Here is a 21,453-nt window from a genome sequence, read left to right on the forward strand (position 1 = left end):
TGTTAGACTGGGGTCCAGGAGCACCCCCTGTCCCTTAGGGGGAGTGTAACCCCATTCAGGGCAGGGAAATGGCCCTCCAATGTTTTGGCATCTATCTGTGCTTCTCAAAATATGCCTTGTAACCTTTTGGTTATAGGATCAAAAATGAAGCTGGCTCAGTTTTCAGGTTTTCTGTCATGTCTTTTAAAGAGTTCATTATGTGGAGAATGAGTAGCCTTGGCAAATCTGTTCTGTGTAAAGTATCTTGTGCAGACCTTATCTCTCAATTGGCTCCTTAGTAACCTTGATTCTTGTAAGGAATTCTCCTCTCTGTTGCTGATTCTCTTAATGGTTAAAAATGGACTGTATGGTGAATTACACCTCAGTGAATGATGAGAGGTATCAAATCTTAAGGTATATGTTACAATCTGGTGGTTTCTGTGAAGGGTCCTGTATAATTTTCAGCTATTTTTAAAAACAATTAAAGTGTAAAAATATTTCATTTTGGTGGTAATGTATATGAAACTGGATCTTGGTATTTATAGAGTATATTCACCTTAAAAATGTGGATCCTTTGCACTGTCGATCCATATTACACATTATCTATAAAGAATCACAATTCTCTCAAAGGACTTCATATAAAAATTTCCTGGTTTTTTTTTTTTTTTTTTTTTTGGCGCCATACCAAATCCCATGGTCACTTCCCTTTATCTCCCTTAATCTTAATCACTTTCTTAAATCTGTTGTCAAATTTAAATAATTCTTCTGCAGTGTGGGTTATGCTAATGAAAAATGTGCGTAGATATTAATCTATTTTCTTATGTAAAATATACTTTGTTATTAGTAGAGCCTCATCCTGTGATATGTTGATATATAAAGATGTAACTCCAGTTTTGTGTTCCTTCACCACAACAAATTCCAATTTATTTATGAAGCCTCTGGAATCCTGCATGTAAGATGGAATTTTTGGTATAAAAGAATTCAGAAAATAATGAACAAATTTTGATTAGGGTTCCAAACCCAACTTTGACTTGAGACAAAAGCTTCCCAACAATAGAGCTTGTCCCTTTATGAATTTTGGGTAAAGTATTTTGCAGTGGCCACATGGGTCCCCCTTTTATTTCAATGGAGCTATAAGGATGCCAAGAAAGAGCCCACCCCCCATGTGTCAACAAGAAGGCACATGGGCTCTCAACATAATCAGAGCAGAACTGCAACCACCAGGTAATATTCTTTTTATTTTAATCTGACCTCAGTTGTCTAGACCTAGTGGGTTTGCTAAATTATACCCTAATTCTCAGATGGAGGACATGGTCTTTCTGCATCACCCTTGCTTCTCTGGCCAAGCAGAAACATGCCTGTTTTGAAGAAGAGCTGAATGGCGAGCAGGTGTGTGTACGCATGCATGGCCTGTGGCCTTTTCTTTGAAGAACTGGAGTGTGAAATCCTACCCACAGCTGCCTCCGCCGCAACTTTAAAACAACCACCTTCCTGCTTCCTAACTCATCTAAGACATATGTACATTGTCAGGAATTTTGGGGTGTGGAAATGGATCCGAGACAAGGCAGTATTCCAGGTCAACAGTAAAGAGACTCTCAGACTAGATAGGCGGGATATAAATTAAATAAATAAATAAATAAATAAATAAATAAATAAATAAATAAATAAATAAATAAAGAGATTCCTTTCAGTCATGAATTTACAAAATATGTACAATGGAGTTATGTACAGCAGATTGAACATACACTTACCAGTAAAATAAATGGACAGCACTTTGTGCAGCAACTCTCCATACAAAGCTCCGTCTTCGACTATAGCGTACAGCACTTATATAGTGTGAACAACCAATCAGTGGCACATCGCATGTTGTCCTCTCCTAGACACTACATCATACCCAATACACATTTTGAGTATTTCATCAGCTACATGTGCTGACCTTGTAGCTGCACACCTGTTATAAAACATATTCTAATAGAGCACTCTGGTTCATGTACAAAGAGTACATTCTACATTATGAGCCACAATATCCTGAAAATGTGCCTGGTGAAATTCATGTTGCCAAGTAATTTACATCTAAGAGTAACCTCTTGGCAAACCCCATCTTGCCACAAATGTTTGGACTTTTAGTACTTACTTTGAAGAAGTGGGATTTATCCATGAAAACTTGCATATTGTATGATTTTTTATTATTTGTGGCCTATAAAGGTATCACCTATTCTTGCATTTGTATAAAAGACAGTTGGGGTTGGTATTCAGTAGATATTTGTATTCTTAATTGTTAATGCAATCCAGATTTAAGCCTCCTTCTCTGCTGCTGAATTATATATCTTCCTTCAAGTGTTGTGGTTGCTGTTTCCATGGCTTTGTTATAAAATGTTATAGATGAAGCTGGTTTGGAGGGTAGTAAAGTCAGCTGTGACTATTTCTCATTCTGTACTGGCTGCATTAAAGGTGAGAATAAAGAGGAAAACGAATAACCTAGGACAAATTGTGGCACTTAAAAGAGAAACAAATTTGTTTCTGTGTGAGCTTGAGTCGATCAAGATCCACTTTGGAAGTGTGCCTGAAGAAATGGATTTTGATCCATGAAGCTCACAATGAAACAAATTGGTAAACTTTAAAGTGCCACAATATTCTGTTTTTCTCCTTTCATTTTGACTCCTTCCATATTGCAGGGGTCCCCAACTCCCAGTCTGTGGCCCAGTGCCAGTCCATGGCCTTGGCAGGACTGGGCCGTGGAGACAGATCTCCTGCACACGTGCATATGCGTGCTCGCATGCCTCACTGATCCGCGCATGCGCACGAACGTGCCCTGCCCACCTGTGAGCCCACCCTGCACGTGCATGAGCGTGCACCCCAACCATCTGCAAGTGTGCCCTGCCCATCTGTGCATTTGTACAAGCATGCCCCGCCCATGCGCTGAGCATGCCCCACCCACCCACAAGTGTGGGGGGTGTCCTGCCCCCCAACTGGTATGCAGTTCGGAAAAGGTTAGGGACCACTGATCTAAGGTACACATTGTGAGGAGTTGGAGTTGGGAAATTAGTCCGCCTACTTCAGCCCCATTTTCATTGCCATCTCCACTTAAAGCCAAGGTGGTAGGATTGCAGCTCTTCCACAGGGAATTCATTGCTTCTGAAGATGGCTCAGATGACAATGTGGCTTGTGCTGTCTTGAGGGTGTAAACTCACCCATGCATACTATTTGAGAGAGTATGGCTTAATAAGAAGCATATACCAAGATCCAGGTCTATAGAGCCTATGTCCTAGGCACACTGTTGTACTGCAGTGAGTCCTGGACCCTTTGTGCATGGCAGGAGAAGAAGCTGAACACGTTCCATATGCGTTGCCTCCAACACATTTTTGGTATCACCTGACAGGACAAAGTTCCAAATAGAGTAGTCCTAGAACTAACTGGAATTTTTAGCATGTATACATTACTGAAACAGCCACATCTATGTTGACTTGGGCATGTCATGAGAATAGCTGACGGTCAGATTCCAAAAGATCTCCTGTATGGAGAATTAGTGCAGGGAAATCACCCCAGAGGGAGACCACAGCTGTGATACAAGGATATCTGCAAGTGGAATCTGAAGGCCTTAGGAATGGACCTCATCAGATGGGAAACCCTGACATCTGAGCGTTCATCCTGGAGGCAGGTGGTGCATCACGGCCTCTCCCAATTTGAAGAGGCAATTGTTCAGCAGGCCGAGGCAAAAAGGCAGTTCCGAAAGCAGCAAAATCAGGGAGCTGGACAGGGGACAGATTGTATTTGTCTTCAGTTTGGAAGGGATTGTCACTCTCAAATTGGCCTTCTCAGCCATGCTAGACACTGTTCCAAGTCCTTCATTCAGAGCACATTACCATAGTGTCTCGAGACTGAAGGATGCCTAATCTAAATTAAGGAATTGAGAAGAACGTACCTATACCTTCCTCTCCTTGCCTTTCTTTTTCTGAAGGATATGCTTTGGAGAATCAGCTATTTGGTGAAAGAAATATTTTGGTATGTGTCTGCATGCTAGTACAGATATTTTCCTCATTTTTAACACATTATTGCTCTGTCTGTGTAAACTCTGCCATTACCTTACAAAATACATGTGTCTAACTGAAAATTGGCATAACTTGCTAGGGGCATTTATCTGAAAAACAAAGTGAAAAATTACAATGTGGAAAAATCCTACATTTGTAAATATTTTTTTCTTCTTCAGATAAATGCCCTAAGTATGGTATGCCTTTTTTCATGTAGGATTTTTCCAAATTGTTGTTTTGTATCTGAACATAAGTATGCACTGTTTCCATTCAAAAAGTTCTGATCAGTTTACTATTGCTAAGCTGATGCTTAGAAATGTTGATGTTAAAATGTTGATTATCTTCCTATCTACAGTTGTAGCCTGTTTCCCAAAACATGACTCTTGTGTGTTGTATCCTGCTCTTTGTTTTGACATAAATTAGCAGCATATAGCACCCCTTTTCAGGCTCTGTGATATGTGTTTGGATATTTATTGTTTTGATCAGTACACTTTTCAATAGCTTTCCTATGGTGGTGGAGATTTTTCATTCTAGGTAGTTTTCCTCATTTTATTGTGCTGAGACTCCACATTGAGACTTTCCATTAGATCTCTGAGATTTCCCTGCTTCCTGGAAAAATGAGATGCTGATCTTATTCCTCCCACCTCACACTCATTTTGTGTAGGAAACTGCCAGATTCTGAATGTTTCATGCTCTTTCCTGCACAGGAATTGTAACAATACTTTGCAACTTGGTGCTTCTTACAGCATTTCCATATGAATCCTGCATAGGAAAGATATAATTCTGTGCAGGATTTATAATAATCCTGAGCAATTTAGCGTATATTCCAGAAGAAAAAGACCACTAAACATCTGACAAATCCCATCAGATTTTTTAGGAAAAAATATTATGCTGTAAGGAGGTCTGCAAAATTTACATCTGTACTTTGGTTTAGCTGGTGTAATAGTTAAAATGTTACTTATTAATATTGGTGGAACTTTAATTGTGATGGGAGCTGGAAAGTAGGACATGGTGTTACCACGAAGCTTTTGTGAAAGAATGCCACAGTTCCAAAAATGGTTTTTAACCTATACAATTTAACTCTGCATCTAAAAGAATAGGTAAATGCATGTTCTGCTTAATATTTATCTCTTTCTTTTGGTGTCTTTCCAGCTTCGTCCAGGAAAGAAGAAACGTGAATGATTTAAGTATCCATTGTTCAGACAATCGTATTACACAAAGTGAGTCAAATTTTGTAACCAGTTATAGATTATATTGAATTATCAGGCAGTGTTAAAAAAAACTGATAATGAATGTCTTACTTGGGAAATATAAAATGATAAGAAGAACGTTGAGAAAGTAGCATTAATAAACATATTATTGCTGATGAAAAACTTGCATATTTTTTAAGTTACAATGGGCTCATTTCAGCAAAGTACGTTAATGTTTTCACCTGACAATATTAAGATATTTAAATGATGAAGGAGAAACAGTTCTTGAGGATACTGTGAGTATCTTGTAGGGAGGCAGATCTTTTCTCAAGAAGAATGTACATAACTTACTGTTGTGATTATTGATACATTTCCTTGTGAAGATGGGCAACTTTTTTGCAACCTGTGGAAAAAGGACATGAGTCACTTGTACATTCACAGCTATTATTTTCACATCTGAGCCTCACAAAACCACTTACATTGTTACATTTCTTTCATTAATATTTAATCAGTAGCCTTTAATCACAGGTGTCTTTGAGTAATAATTTGTAACAAGTGCACACACACTGTAAGTCTCTATATACGATGGCAACTGGGCCATTGTTCAGGAGATGTGTGCCCCCAACAGAGATACAAAGTGGCATGAAATGATGGCAGTGGGAGGCAGTTTCATATATACATCCTGTGAGTTGGTTACCTGTGCTACATTTTCCTTCCTTGAGTTCCGATTGCTTTTCTTTTTTACCCTGGAGTTAGTTTCAGGACAAAATATATAGGGTGGAGTAAGAATTCAACACCTACCATTTTCTATTCCCCACTTTTTCAGCTGAAATCACCTCCCTCTTCATGCTCGTGCTGCATGACTGACCTTCTAGTGTGTGGTCATAGTTCTGTCATGTCTAATTAGGCTTTAAGCAAAGTTAAAATACAGGCTGGATAGCCTGAGGACATTTAAAAATCAAGTTGGTGCTTAAGAAAAGAAAAGAAAATAGTATGCACTTAAACTGATGTCTGTGTGAGTTTGAAGGAGGAAACTTGGGGCAAGAAAAAGAGAAAACACACTATTCCTAGATTTATTTCGTATGACAGAAAGGTACCTTAAATTTCTTCTAGTTCAATTCCTGGTGATCTAAGAAAGCCCTGCTGATAATTCACGGTTTATAGTCTCATATACCCCTCAATCCATCTATTTCTCAATTGATTGTATGCTGTCTCTTTATAGTATTTATCCTTTGCTTCTTCACAAAGTGTTCAATGCTCTGGGTGATCTTTAGGCAGTCATTCTGGTCTTCCTCACAGAACTGTGGTTAGGGTAACAACAGGGAGGCATTTATAACTGGAATAAATGTAGGATATAAGTCATAAATAAATGTCATGAAACCAAATTGAAATACTATCAGCAGTGATAGTGCTTTAATCTTGGGTCCTTTTGGAGAGAAAGGCGTCAAAAAAACAAACAAACAAAATCTGTAATCAAAATACCAATCACACTAGCTGGTAGAACCCATTTTGAGAAAAATATTTTCTTACCCAGTACATAGTGAGTGATGGACATGAATGGATCTCTTACATAACAGAGTTCTACCTTGTTAGATAATTTATTTGCATGTACATTATTCGCATATCCTTCAACTTAAACAGCAGCTTCCCTTTTCCTCATACCATGTGATGGACTTTTTACCAGACTCTGCTTGGATTCAGAACTGTTTTGCCATGGAACTTAGGGCAGAAAATACATTATCTGCCTGAATGTACATCACTAATCATATGATTCTTTGGATCCTGCTGGTGGTTATTAATACATACTGACTTAAATCCTGTTTCATAGTCCATTGAGTAATGTTAGAGTAGGCCCATTTGAATCAGTAGGCAGTTATTGAATCAATGCCTCTGTAAAGTTCCATGGAGTGAAACAGGCCTGCTCTAGTTGCAACTTAAAAGTTACAACTAGAGTAGACCCATATGAATCCATGGAACATATGAAGGAGTTGACTCATCATATCCCCACTTATTCAGTGGGCCTACTCTACAGCAATTTAGAATGCAGCCACATTGGCAAAGATGTAGGAAGTGCTGTGGGATTGGGATGACCTGACTCACATTTTTCCAGTGATCACATGATATAAAAGCAAATGTAAATAGTCTGGATTCTATTCCTCCCAACCAACATTCCCTCTAGGGCATGCAGGTGCATTGGGCACGCACAGCCAAGCAGGTGTGTTTTCACCCATTTGCTTTTGGTTGCAGCTGGAATCTTGCCTGCAGGGGGTGGAGCTTCCATGCAGTGCTCTGGAAAATTAGAGGGAACATTGCTTCCTACCCATAGTTTTTGCCTACACCGTTGAGGCTTCTACTTGTTTTACATTGGATCTCTTTGCATTGGTTTAGGCATTGTGTTTATTTGAACAGAGGCAGGATGTTCTTTCTTTGCCATTCCTAAAATAGTTTGATTTGTAGATTTGAAAAAGAAAGATTTCTTTACCCTGCAGTTTCCCACCATCCTTCCTTAAAAGACATCAGCCACTCCTTCTTAAAACTGGACACAGTTTTTCTCAGTTGTACTAAAAGAGAATTATTGAAATGTCCCCAAGGTTCCTTCAGTTTTTCTTTAAACTGAGCACAGGGCTCTGCTCAATCTGTGAAAGGAGGAAAGAAGAGGAGGAATTTGCCACTCTACCCTTGTTTACAGCTTATGACTTAGTTCTCCTGTACCTGTGTCTCCTGCAGGAGAGCTACATTAAGGACCTGTGAACAAGGCTGTTCAGCCAATTTCCTCCTTTCCCTCTGCAACCAATTAACCAGAACAGACACAGGGAAACCTTAATTCCCTAGTGTGACTTCAAAGTGACTAAATTAATGTTTCTTTTGACCACATTCTTACTAAGCTAAAGCAAAAGAACTTCACCCATAATATACATGAGGAAAAAGAATTTAAGGAGAGTGTTCTGCCCTTTTTTGCAAAGTTGCTTAACTACCTGAACATTTCCTTGCTTCAGTTTAAGACATACCTGCATACATATCTGGGCTCATTTTTTGCTCTACAATTGTCCTGCTGTCACCTTGAGGCATTTTAAAAATCATGAAACAGTGCTTTCCCCTACCCCTCTCCTTCTTTTGCACCTTGGAAACCACGAGAGTACTTTGAAGGCTGTGATTTTTTATTTTTGGTTCCCCTTTTGGTTTCTTTAGTGTTTAGATTTCAAAAGCTTTTTTTGTCTCAAAAAAGAATCACTACAAATTTCCACTATTCTTCAATGAATAATGAGTTTCAATTCTCATGATATGAAGATTGGACAGAAAAGATAAAACGTTGTAATGAAACTATTGATTAAAATAATCACAGCCACTGCTCATTTAAGTATGGTTATCGTTGGAACCACAAGTCAAAAGATGAAACTGAGGTGTCATTGAAAAGCCATTGCCGTGTTCCTGGTTCAGTGAGCCACTCACAGAGTGATACCTGAGAAGTATGGGTTAGAATTTATAAGCTCATTAAAAAGTCTCCTGTATTGTGGCTTTCATGAAGCCCTGTGTCCTTGGCTGCTTTCACAGTATGGTTCTGTGGATCATTCTACCATGCCTGCAAGATGTTGTGCATGTGAACTGTGAATGAAATGCCTTAATTTGCTGAATTAAATTAATAGCTTCAGAAGAAGGCTATGTTTGGTGAATGCCACAGAAAGAACCTAGAAGTTAACAGAGAAAATAGATCTGGAAAAAAAATATATATCTGCTGCTAGTTTTACTCTATGTGCACATAAATATGTACTATAAAAGTTGTCTCTGGTTTCCATTAAATTTCCAATGTGGTTTTCCTGCCATTCTTATGGGGGGGGCAGAGGGGGCTTGAGCAGAAATGAAGCCCGGTGCATTGTATTATTTGGAACGGAAGGGAATTGCTCACAAACCAGAGACCTCACTCTCCTTCTGTTCTCTTCCTGGCCCTCTTCAGTGTTTTGTTTTAAATTATCAGTGGCCATTTTGTAGTTCTAAGGTTTATGGCACCATTTAAAAAGAGAAATGCGTTTCTCTTAAAATGCTAAATTACAAAGTGTAAGAGACCTTTACTTTCCTCCTGATTTTATTGTATTTTAATTGTTTTAGTTTGAGCATTATTGAGAATCCTTCTCTGGGGGACCAAAAAACAGCATGACGTTAAAAAATAACAATGAAAATGATATTAATAAAGATCCTTGCAGAAGATGTTGCTAGAATGGAGATGATCATGGGGAAAAAGAAGCTCCATATGCAGGTTCCGGTGTTATTTGTTCACATATACACCATGCTAGCCCCACCCCCTCGGTCTCCAGTTTTGTCAACCTCTTACGTGTGGAGGGCAATGAATCTGAACAGGGGATGCTTCACTCTCTATGGGAACTCAGTACATGAGCCAGTTAACCTGATTTGTCAAAGTTCTGAGTCATTCTAGGGTAGCAGAGCTGTTCTGCCTTAGGCTGGTTGCCTTCCATGTGTAGAAGGGTGATGGAAGTGACAGTGGGGGAGGGGCTAGAGCACTCAGCTTTGTGTGTGATACGTGTACATCAGCAGATACTGCCTGAATGGACCTTGGCCTTTTATGTCAGTCTCTAGTTTTGCAAAGCCTGCTCTGATATGAAGTTTGATTGTCATTGGTCCTTGCTATCCAGTACATTTTTTTTTTGCGTATTAGTTGAGAGATAATTCCCATTTGGTTTGAAATGATTTTTTCCTCAGGTCTAACCACTGACAACTCCAAAGTCAGTAGTAGGAAAAGGTTATGCCTGTGAATCTCTAAATGTCAACTTTGTTCTCTTTCATTAGAACATGCGTGTGAAATGTGCATGCTGTGATGCTGAATTCTTCTGTATAATGGTCCACTCAGACAGTACACACAGAAATATTTCTGTCCTCGCTGAATTTACCAGTTTTCCCCTTCATCATTGTTTTGACCATTGAAACATGGTGTTCTCACTAGGATTTTTGGGAAGATTCCATTGCTAAAGCTTTCTTCTATTTTTTTAACTTCTTTTTTGTGTACATTTTTCAACAATGAGGTTTCTGCAAGCCTACAGATGCTTCCCTGTTTCTGCTGATGTTGTTGTTGTTATGTGCTGTCAAGTTGCCTGTGGTGACCCTATGAATGAGTGACCTCCTAAGTGTCCTGCCCTCAGCAGCCCTGCATATTCAAGGCTGTGGCTTCCTTACAAGCAACAATGTTAGCAATCAGGACCTTGGCTTCAACACCATCAGTTTGCCTCTGTTGAAAACATAAGCACTGCATTTGATGGAAGAATTGAGAAAGGGTGAACATAGCTGTGTGATTCACGCATTACAATGACCACAAACTTCTGACAGCCTATTTTCGGACAGAACCACAGTTATAAATGCACAGGCTTATTCCATCTTGTGTCTTTAACAAAGACCATCAGTGTGTCTTTTTCAAAATGTCTGGCTCAGTCTATCCTACATCCACAGGTTACTGCCATGTACATTTTCTAGCCCCTTACACCATATGACTGATAGTTGCTGGAAGGATCAGGAAAACATATAGGAACTGATATCAAACCATGAAGGTGTATTGAAATACATGGTACTAAATGGGCTAGCGGTGTTGCTGTTACATGCCATCAAGTCACCTCTGATTTACGGTGGCCCTATGAATGGGTTACCTCCAAAGGCCCTGTCCTCAGCTAGCTTGCTTTGCTCTTCCAAACTCAAGGCTATGGCTTCCCTAATAAAGCAAAAAACAAAGTGTGCTCCTTATATACCACCCCATAGTGCTTCAAGCACTCTCTGGGTTAATTATGCAGGCTATACATTGCCCCCCCCCCCCAGTGAGCTGGGTACTCATTTTTACCAACCTCGGGAGGACAGAAGGCTGAGTCAACCTTGAGCTGGCTACCTGCGATTGAACCCCCCGGGGTTGTGAGCACAGTTTTAGCTGTAGTACAGAGTTATTCCATCTCCTATTTGGTCGTCTTGTTTTTCTGCTGCCTTCAAACATACATACTTCTTATCCAGAAAACCATATTTGTAGATTCTGCTGATAGCGCTTCTCTCATCTGTATCAGCAGTGGCACCTGCAGTCCAAAAGCATAGGAAGGGTGTCCCTTTTCACGAGTTTGAGATGTTCTTTTTTGTAGTAGTGTCGAACTAGTGCATGCTTCACTACAGTGTAATAGAAAATGCAGTAAAAAGCAAAAATGGCTCTAGTTCCATGAAGATTGTGACACTGAGTATGAATATAAGCCACTGGGGTGGGGGGTAACTAGGCTATGTCATGAGGCTTAGGCATTTCTGTAAAATGGGAGTTAAATAAATAGAATTAGCATTGGATGTTCATCATTTCTGAAAGCATGAACTGGAATGAGGCTATATAAAAGGAGAAGAAGATTACAGGCTTCATTTTTGGTTTGGTTTAAAATTGGCTACTAGCTTTGCAATGCTGGTAACACTGGTACATTTGCTACTTGTTTAGTCAGCTGCAGCTGAGTGACAAAGCTGATAACTGAAAAAAATAGGAAGTCTGAATAGTTTTGTACGCTAATCCCAACCTTTTCCATGGGCTGCATGTTTTGCACATTCATCATTTATTATTACAGTCTACAGTGAGATTTTCATTGTAAAACTAAGCAGCAATATAAACAAACTGAATGATAAGTGTGCATATCTGAAACATCCCTTGTTTTCCTTTGCAGGAGATCCTGCTGAAGAAGAGCCACCTCCTATATCTCCATATGGGGAGACTTTCCTTATTAAGTGCTCAGACAGAGTGGTGAGTTATTTAATAGGAGAATTTCAGTCAGTACGATGTGTGTGTGTGTGTGTGTATGTGAGAAAGAGATTGAGAGAGAGAGAGGGAGAGAGAATTCTGTTCACTGAGATTTATTGTATATCTTGTAGACTCTCAGTTTGTGTGAACAGGACTACCCAGTGTCAGTATGGAGAACAGGTTCCATTTCATTCTGGTTTCTGGCATGGTTATGAGATGAAAACTGTTTTGGTCGCTTTAGTGGATGGCCTATACCAGGAACTGGAAAGAAAGAATGTGGCCCTGTTGGTTCTACTGGACCTTTCAGCAGCTTTTGATATCATTGACCACAGTATCTGTCTCTCTGGAATTGGACTTGAGGGTGCTATTCTAGGCCTTGGTCCTGCTTGGAGGGGAGAACTCAGAAGGTATTATTGCTGGGTGAGTCTTGTAGCATGTCCTAACTATTGGCCTGTGAAATCCTTCCAGGTTCTGTTTTGATCCCCATGCTATTTAACATCTGCATGAAATTGCTGGGAGAGTTTGTGCATAGTTTTGGGGTTCAGTGTCAACAGTATGCAAATGACACCAAATCTCCTTTCCATCTAACTCTGAGGAAGCCATTTTGGTTTTAAATTGTGGTTGATGTTATTAATGGACTGAATGAGGGTGAAGAAACTGATACTTAATCCAGACGAGGCAGAGGAACTCCTGGTAAGTCAAAAAAGGCAGATCAACGAATAAGGATTTAGCCTGTGTTGGATGGGGTTACACTCACCCTCATAACAAATGTGTGTAGCTTGGATGTGCTCCTCGATTCATCCCTAAGCCTGGATGCCCAGGTTTCAGGAGCGACCAGGAGTGCATTTACACCATTAAAGCTAGTGCTCTAGCTGTGCCTCTTCCTGGGGATGCCTGATCTGGCCCATGGTGGCACATGCCTGAGTTACAGCCTGCTTGGATTACTGCTTGGGACGTGGTGGCACTGCAGGCTAAACCTCAGAAGCCTCTGTGCTGCTGGGTCAGAAGACCAGCAGTCGTAAGATCGAATCCATGTGATGGAATGAGCTCCTGTTGCTTGTCCCAGCTCCTGCCAACCTAGAGGTTCGAAAGCATGCAAATGCAAGTAGATAAATAGGGACCACCTCGGTGGGAAGGTAACAGCGTTCCATGTCTAAGTCGCACTGGCCATGTGACCACGGAAGATTGTCTTTGGACAAAACGCTGGCTCTATGGCTTGGAAACGGGGATGAGCACCGCCTCCCAGATTCAAACACGACTGGACAAAAATTGTCAAGGGGAACCTTTACCTTTACCTGGATTACTGTAACATACTCTACATGGGGATACCTTTGAAAATAGTTCAAAAAGTTCATCAGGTTCAAAATGCAGCAGCAGCATTGTAAACTGGAGGTGGTTACGGGGCCATGTAACAGAAGAATTGCATCAGCTCAACTACTTTCTGGTCTATTTCTAGGCTGAGTTCAAAGTATTGGTTTTAGCTTATAAAGCTGAAAATGACTTGGATCCAAGTCATATATAAGACTGCATTTCTCTACATGAGCTTGCCTAGTCAGGCCTTTTTCTTCCACTACCCTCATAGGTACATTTGGTGAGGAAATGAGGGAGCGCCTGCTCTCTCACTGCTCCCAGATTCTGAGAACTCCCTCCCACCAGCTGCCAGGCTGGCTCCCTCTTTGCTGGTCTTTGGTGCAGGCAAAGACCTTTCTCTTCAGGCAGGCTTCTTCTCAGTAATTGGCTAAGAGATTTTTTTTTTAAAAGGGGGTTGTGAGTTTTGTATTTTATAAAATGTGTTTTTAAAACTGATTTAAATTATTTTCGGCTGCTAGCTTAATAGCATCCTTGTTTGATTATTTTTAGTACTGCAGTAGTTTATTGTTTTAAACGTTTAATGCCATTACAGTGGTGCCTCGACCTACAAACTTAATTGGTTCCGGAACTCCGGTTGTAACTCAAAATGGTTGTAAGTTGAAGCACCATTTCCTATAGGAATGCACTGAAATGCAATTAATCCATTCTGGCCTTCTTTTATCTATACTTTCCCATCCATATTTCGGATCCAGTCATAAAACTGTTTCCATTTTTGAGTCCTTTCTGAGATTATCTTTCATTTAATGCTTTTGTTAGTACATCCATCTCTGCCACTTCCAGTATCTTTTCTATCAGTTCCTCGAATTTCCTTCTTTCTTCCAATATTTTCCATATAATATCCTCACTGCCATAATTACATGTATTATCAAATATCTCATTTCTTTATCTGTAATTTCTGTCATAATATTACAGTGGGGTCTCTACTTAAGAACTTAATCTGTATTGGAAGGTGGTTCTCAAGTTGAAAAGTTCTTATGTTGAATCTGCATTTCCCATAGGAATGCATTGAAAACCATTTAATCCATATCTGCTCTTTTCCGTCCATAGAAACTACAGTGGAACCTCTACTTAAGAACTTAATCCATTTTGGAATGGTGTTCTTAAGTTGAAACGTTCTTACATTGAAGCAAAATTTCCCATAGGAATGGACTGAAAACCAATTAATCCGTTCTGGCTGTTTTTTTTGTTATGTAGAGGTGCGTTCGTACATTGAAGCATTAGTTCCCATAGGAACTAATGCAAAGCTGGTTAATACGTACTATACCATAGGAACTAATGCAAAGCTGGTTAATACGTACTCTACCACTAGGGGGAGAATTTTTTTTTAACCTAAGATGACCTAAGGTTAAAAAAAGAGCAGGAAAGGTTTTTTTATTCCCTGTTCTTATCTTGGATTTCTGTTCACAAGTAGAAGCAAAATTTAGCAAATGGAGCTGTTCTTAAGTTGGATTGTTCTTAAGTAGAGACGTTCTTAAGTAGAGGCCCCACTGTAAATAGAAACAATTTTGGTTTAAATGGTATCACATATTTTTTGTAACATTTCATGTTAAAGGTAAAGGTTCCCCTTGACATTTAGTCCGGTTGTGTCGGACTTTAGGGCGCGGTGCTCATCCCTGTTTCCAAGCCATAGAGCCAGCCTTTGTCCGAAGACAGTTTCCATGGTCACATGGCCAGCGCAACTAGACATGGAATGCCGTTACCTTCCCACCAAGGTGGTACCTATTTACTTACATTTTTACATGCTTTCGAACTTCTAGGTTGGCAGGAGCTGGGACAAGCGACGGGAGCTCACTCTGTCGCGTGCATGCAATCTTATGACTGCTGGTTTTCTGACCTTGCAGCACAAAGGTTTCTGTGATTTAACCGTCAGTGCCACCATGTCCCTTAACATTTCATGTATTGATCTCCAATAATTTTTTGCTTCCCTGCATGTCCACCAGATATGGTAAAAATGCATTTCACATTTCCAACATTTGTTGGAGGTATTTTTGTACATTTTAGACAATTTGGTTATAGTCACATGCCATCTATAAAACATCTTATATTTACTTTAAAGTTTACTGATTTTGTAAGTTTGATATTATTCTGCCAAATTTGTGCCCACTGTTCTAAGTCAATATTATGACTAAAATTCTGTGCCCATTTTATCATGGTCTTTCACCACTTCATCTTCCATTTCCATATTTAAAAGATATCCATGCATTCTTTTAATTATCATTTGCCTCTAACAGCAGTTTATCAAATGTCATTTGTTCTTCACAGAAACCTATTATTTTATCTTTTGCAAATCTAGAGTTTAATTGTAATCTCTTCCACCAAATAAAAAAAATTCTGCTCCTCTAAACCTTCTCTTGTCTTTAATGCCCCCTCTTTCTTAAGCAAGTCTCTCTACCTCACCAGTCTTACTGAGTCCATTAAAGTAGGCTGTGTAAATGCTTCTAATGGTGACACCTAGCCTGGAATTTTATTATATATTTGTTTTTGTATCTTATTCTAAGTCCATAACAAATACTTTCTTATCATATGACTTTATACTCTTTACCTTTTTGATACCATATAAAAGCATGCCATACTAGGTTAAGACTATGTCCCTCCAATTTAAGCAGTCTCTCATTATCCAGAGTAATCCATACCAGTACACAATCTGGAAGACCAAAGCCCACCCTTTGTTTAGAGTCTTGTAATGCCTTCATTTTGATCCTCAGTTTTTTCCCTTGCCAAACAAATTTCATTATTTTCCTATTGAACTGTAGAAGTGTTTGCTTTAACAGCATTGGTATTGTCTGAAAGAGAAAGATCAGCTTAGGTAACACATTCATTTTAATTACCGTTATTTTCCCCATCAATTAAAGTTGTAACTTATCCCACTTTTCCAAGCCTCTAAAAATCTCCTTTAATAGTTTCATATAATTATCATTTATCAGTGTACTTGTCTTATTTGTTATTTTAATTCCCAAATATTTGATTCTTTTTTCCTCTTGGAAGCCTGTTGTGACTGTCAATTTGTGAACCTCCTCTGTTTGGATATTCTTGCCTAAAATATTTGTTTTCTGTCAATTCACTTTTATTCCTGCCATTTCCCCAAAATGTATTAGTGTTTCCATCAGCTCATCAGCTGGGTTCTTTCAAAATAAAAACTAATTCATCAGCAAATGCCTGTAATTTATATTCTTTCCCCCTTATTTTTAGCCCTCTTAAAGAGCCTTGTGGTGCAGTGGTTAAACTGTACTGCAGCCAAAATTGTGCTCATGACCTGGGGTTCAATCCCAGGTAGCCGGCTCAAGGTTGACTCAGCATTCTATCCTTCCGAGGTCAGTAAAATGAGTACCCAGCTCGCTTGGGGGAGGGGCAACGTGTAGCCTGCATAATTAACTTGTAAACTGCCCAGAGAGTGCTTGAAGTACTATGGGGCGGTATATAAGTATAAATAATAATGGGGATAATGGGCAGCCCTGTCCTGTACCTTTCTGTATTTGAATATCTTTTGTAAAGTCTCCATTATTTTTAATTTTAGCTTTTTTTTAAAGTAAAGTCTTCATTATTTTAACTTTAGCTTTGTTTTTAGTATATATGGTCTTTATTTGACCTAATAAATATTTTCCCCCATTTCCATAACTTCTAGTTGCTGTATCATAAAATTCCAATTCAGGTTGTCAAACACCTTTTCCACATCCAGAAAGATCATGGCTATTTATTTCTCTGGATGTACTTCGTAGTGTTCCAGTATGTTTAAAATCCTTTTAAGATTATTTCTCTTTTGTTTTTTCAGAAGGAAGCCGGATTGATCCTCATGAATTACTTGTGAAACAACCTTTTTCGGTCTAGTTGCTAATATTGTAGCATAGATTTTATAATCCACATTTAGGAGTGACATTGATCTGTATTTTTTAATTTCCAGATGATCAGTTTCTTCTTTATGAATAGTAGTAATGCTTCTGTCCATGTTGGCATCATTCAGCCTTCTTCATCTATAACTTCTATTAGTTTCTTATATGGTTTAAGTAATATATCCAAAGTTTTATAATATTCTGCTGGGATCCCATCTCCTCCTGGGGATTTTCCATTCTTTTGCTTCCTAAATGCTTCTACTATTTCATTAAATGAAAATGGTTCATTCAAAATCTGTTTCCATCTGCTTGTTAACTTTATATTGTTGTATTTCCCAAGATACGTATTCTCTCTATTTCTCTTTGGAAATATCTTTTTCCTGATACAGATTTTGATAGAATCTCTCCACAATTTTCTTTATTTCATCTTGTCTATATTTTATCATTACTTCCTCATCTTTCAGGTTTGTGGATTATGGATTTTTCTCTTTCTTTTTGCAATTTATATGCCAGCCACCTTCCTGGTTTGTTTGCATTAAAAAAAGTGTTGCAAATTTTATCCTTTTTGCCATTTGTTCTGTCATCGAGACATTCAGTTGATGTTGTGTTAATTTTATCTTCATCCTCAATTTTGTCATATTTGGGTTTTGCTTTAACTTTTTTTCACATGAAGACAATATTTTTCCAGTTCTTTATATTTTGCCATTCTCTCTCTCTCTCTTATGTCTTGCTGCAATTCTTATTATTAAGCCTCAAAAAAAGACTTTACTTGTTTTCCATACTGTTACCATTGATGTTTCTGGGAGCATACGAAGTTTGAAGAATATATCCATGTCTTTTCTTGCTTGTTTTGTAAAAGTATCATTTGTAAAAGGGTTGTATTTAGTTTCCAGTATGACACTTTAGGTCCCATTTCCATTTGTACTAAGATGGGACTATGATCTGCAGATGTGTTAGGCAAAATGTCTATTTCCTTCATCCAGCCTAGAGATATCCAGAATGCATCAATTTTTGACTAGCTTTTATGTCTATCTGAGTAAAATGTAAAACTTCTATGAAGGGAGTGGAGTGGCTAGTGGGGTTATGCCTCGGTGTTGTTTAGGATGAAAGATAAAGAACAAAAGGGTGTTCTGTGTGCCTGTGTTGTCAATGAACTGAAGTGAAGCTAGCACTCTTGTGTAGGTTTACTTTAACAACTTTCTCCAATGCCTAAATTGGCCTTCAGCGAAATAAATAAATAAATGAAATGGTTAATTACTGTGGTGTTCTGTGAGCTAAGGCCAGCTGGAGAATAGTCCATTTTCTGTATTTTCTCTTTTGATTGACAAAGTATACACATTTTTATAGAGCTGGGTTTATAGATATTGGAGTTTTGTTTGCAACCTCACATGCTATCTGTAGTTTGTGACTGCAGGGGCGAGGGACTTTTCTGAGCTGAGGTGATTGTATATCTGTTCAGCACTAACTGATCATTCCTACCAGTCCTTGAATTCAACGAGAGCCCCACTTCTTTGCTGAGTGTTAGTTTCCCTCTCTTGTTTCTTTACTACAGTATTGATCTGTTCAATTGGTTGCTAAGTATGTTTGCATTACAGAAAGCAACATACCACATCTGTAATTTCAAGTAACTGTAAAGAAATATTTCTTTTTCTTTCTTCTACAAATGTCTCTGAGTGAGTTACTGAGACTTTCAGTTAACGAGAAAGGGACTCTGAGGAACTTGTAGCTGTTCCCCTCTGTGGATCTCTGTACTCCTATTATGTAACAAAACAAGAATTTTAGTAGAAATTCAAATGTGCAACTCTTGATTTCACCTGGGATACTGGGATAAATATTTCAGTCCTACCAGTGAATGCCTTGCTTTAATGTCTGCTGTTATCAGGTGTGACTTGAAGAGCAGAAACCTCTTTGTGATTATTTTGGTTGAGCCTGGGTCTCAAAATGTACTTCAGTGCTGCTTTGTAAATTTAAGATATAAAAATAAATAAAGCAATAATCTGAATAGATGCAACTTCGGGATTTTGATTTTTATGCATACTAACTCTTCTGAAATTAACCATTGTAATTATTTATTTTTTGGAATCTCTCTCTTCCAGGAAATCTGTGGTAAAGAACTTTCAGGCATCCAAGAAGAGAACAGATACACCAAATGCAATAGCAAAATATGGTACTGGATTTAAGCTCGTAATTGCATGGTGATAATGATTGATATTCAACAAGTGTTTTGATTTGAATATTGTGGACTAGAACATGTGTTTCAGAATAAAGATTTCATTTTTTTCCCATTGGCAAATTATCTTGTTTGCAAACTCTCCAACTTTAGTGTTATAGTGAATAACAGAATTAGTACAGATGGCTGCAGGAACCAATCTGTAGATCTAGAATGATGTGATAGTTACATACCTCTGTATTAGTCACTTCTTTTTGGGGGATTTTTCCCTATTATTTTTCTTAAAAACATATACCTGATTTTGAATGAGCAGCTTGCCATAGTTAAAGCACTTACCTGTATAGATCTACGTACTAATGTCAACTGATTTCACTCATACGTATGCTACTTCTTCTTCGTGGCCTCTGTTGTGTCGTTCTGCACCTGCGCTGAACCTCTTGGAAGTTTCTAGAGCTTAAAGATGCATGATTAGTGGGACGTTCCCCCATGGAGCGCATGCTCCGCCCATCACTGATCCCCTCAGTTCCTTTTTTCTGCTGTGTTGGCTATAGACCTGTTTCGGAGATAGCGCGATCTATTGAATTAATACTTCCTATTGAATCAGATGCTCTCTGGCCTTTTACAATGACAGGACCAAATTATTCAGAAAATGAGACTTTTCTTATGTTTTCACGGCCCTCATAAAGGAGCTAGATGGATTGTCCAAACTATCTCATTGGCATATGAGTTAACGGGCAAAACACCTCCTGAACATTTAAAGGCCCATTCTACCAGAGCATTGTCAGCATCTACTGCCTTCCAGTGTGGGATTGAACTCCCTCACATCTGCCGTGCAGAGACATTGTCTACTCCATCGACCTTTGTCAGACATTACCATCTTGATGTCAGGGTACGGAACGGTGCTGGTTTTCGCAGAGCTGTTTTGGCTTCCTTTCTCCCGTGACATCCCACCATCCAGTAAGTGAGCTTGCTAATCACTGAATTGTGTGCATTCACAGAGGCCATGAAGAGGAAAGAGAGATTACCTACCTGTAACCATGGTTCTTCTAGTGGTCCTCTGTGAATCCACACATCCCGCCCATCCTCCCCTCTGTCCGTCACGTTGTACTTTGAAATAGCTCTTTGACAACAGCAGATTTTTACATGAACTGAGGGGATCAGTGATGGATGGAGCATGTGCTCCATGGGGGAACGTCCCACTAATAATGTATCTTTAAGCTCTAGAAACTTCCGGGAGGCTTAGCACAGGCACAGAACAACCCAATTGTGTGGATTCACAGAGGACCACTCGAAGAACCATGGTTATAGGTAGGTAACCTCTCTTTTTCCATGCCAGGAAAATAGGCAGCAGGAGCATCTATCCCTGCTATGCTATGGGTGGACACTTTGGACTCAGAAGAGTTTTCATCCTAGCTCTAGTAAATCTTTATGGGTGCAGAAGTCACCATAGCTGTTGTCTTATTCAGATGAGGCCTGTCTGTGTAGATGTGAGAAGGTGTGTTTTGACAGAATATAAAGCTAATGCTAAGTAGGTTAGTTGTTTTACTGTGGAAAGTTAGTGCCACTACATCTCTCTGTCTGCCTGGTTTGCACGCACCATTAACATGAGCCATGCCCTTGGCAATATGAGACCATAACTCCATGTTAGGGTATATGCTTTGCTTAGAGAAGATTCTAGTTTCAGTCCTTGAAATCTCCAGTTAAAAGGGAGACAGGTCTTGGATAATCTGTATTTGATATTTTAAAGCAGGGGAGATAAACCAGTTTCCTCACAGATATTGATGAACTACTCTCCCATCTTCCCTCTTCATTAGCCAAGCTGATGGGAACTGGAGTCTAAGAAGAGGTAGAGGGTTGCAGGTTCTCCCAGGGACATGTTGGTGATTAAAGGAGATGAAACTGAGATACATAGATAAATGACCTGACTGAATTACAGATATCTTCATATGGTCAGGCAAGGATTAAGGTTGGCTTCAGTATTACTTTTGCTCTTTGCATCTTTTAGGTTGTGTCCAGTGGAACAGGAATAAAGTGATTCAAGATGCATATAATTAATAATGGGAATGCTTGAAAGAAATTGTGCAGGAAAAAAGACTGGCTCTGATGAACTTTGCTTGTTACTTGTTTCAGATGAATA

General features: G+C 39.0%; 1 protein-coding gene across 3 annotated transcripts in view; it reads left to right on the forward strand.

The window, feature by feature from the left end:
* The window catches only part of ARAP2 (ArfGAP with RhoGAP domain, ankyrin repeat and PH domain 2), a 189,704-nt gene that overhangs the window by 26,566 nt on the left and 141,685 nt on the right, over positions 1–21,453 (forward strand). For all 3 annotated transcript variants that reach the window (XR_013545518.1, XM_073001120.2, XM_073001122.2), the window contains exons 3-5: positions 5,160–5,227; positions 11,875–11,951; positions 19,243–19,313. Coding sequence is in view for 2 of the 3 variants with exons in the window: in XM_073001120.2 (XP_072857221.2) it covers positions 5,160–5,227; positions 11,875–11,951; positions 19,243–19,313 (216 nt within the window). In the remaining variant the exon portion in view is untranslated. The remainder of the gene's footprint in view (positions 1–5,159; positions 5,228–11,874; positions 11,952–19,242; positions 19,314–21,453) is intronic.

The sequence above is a fragment of the Pogona vitticeps genome, chromosome 5 (assembly GCF_051106095.1).
Source record: "Pogona vitticeps strain Pit_001003342236 chromosome 5, PviZW2.1, whole genome shotgun sequence".
Lineage (NCBI taxonomy): Eukaryota > Metazoa > Chordata > Lepidosauria > Squamata > Agamidae > Pogona > Pogona vitticeps.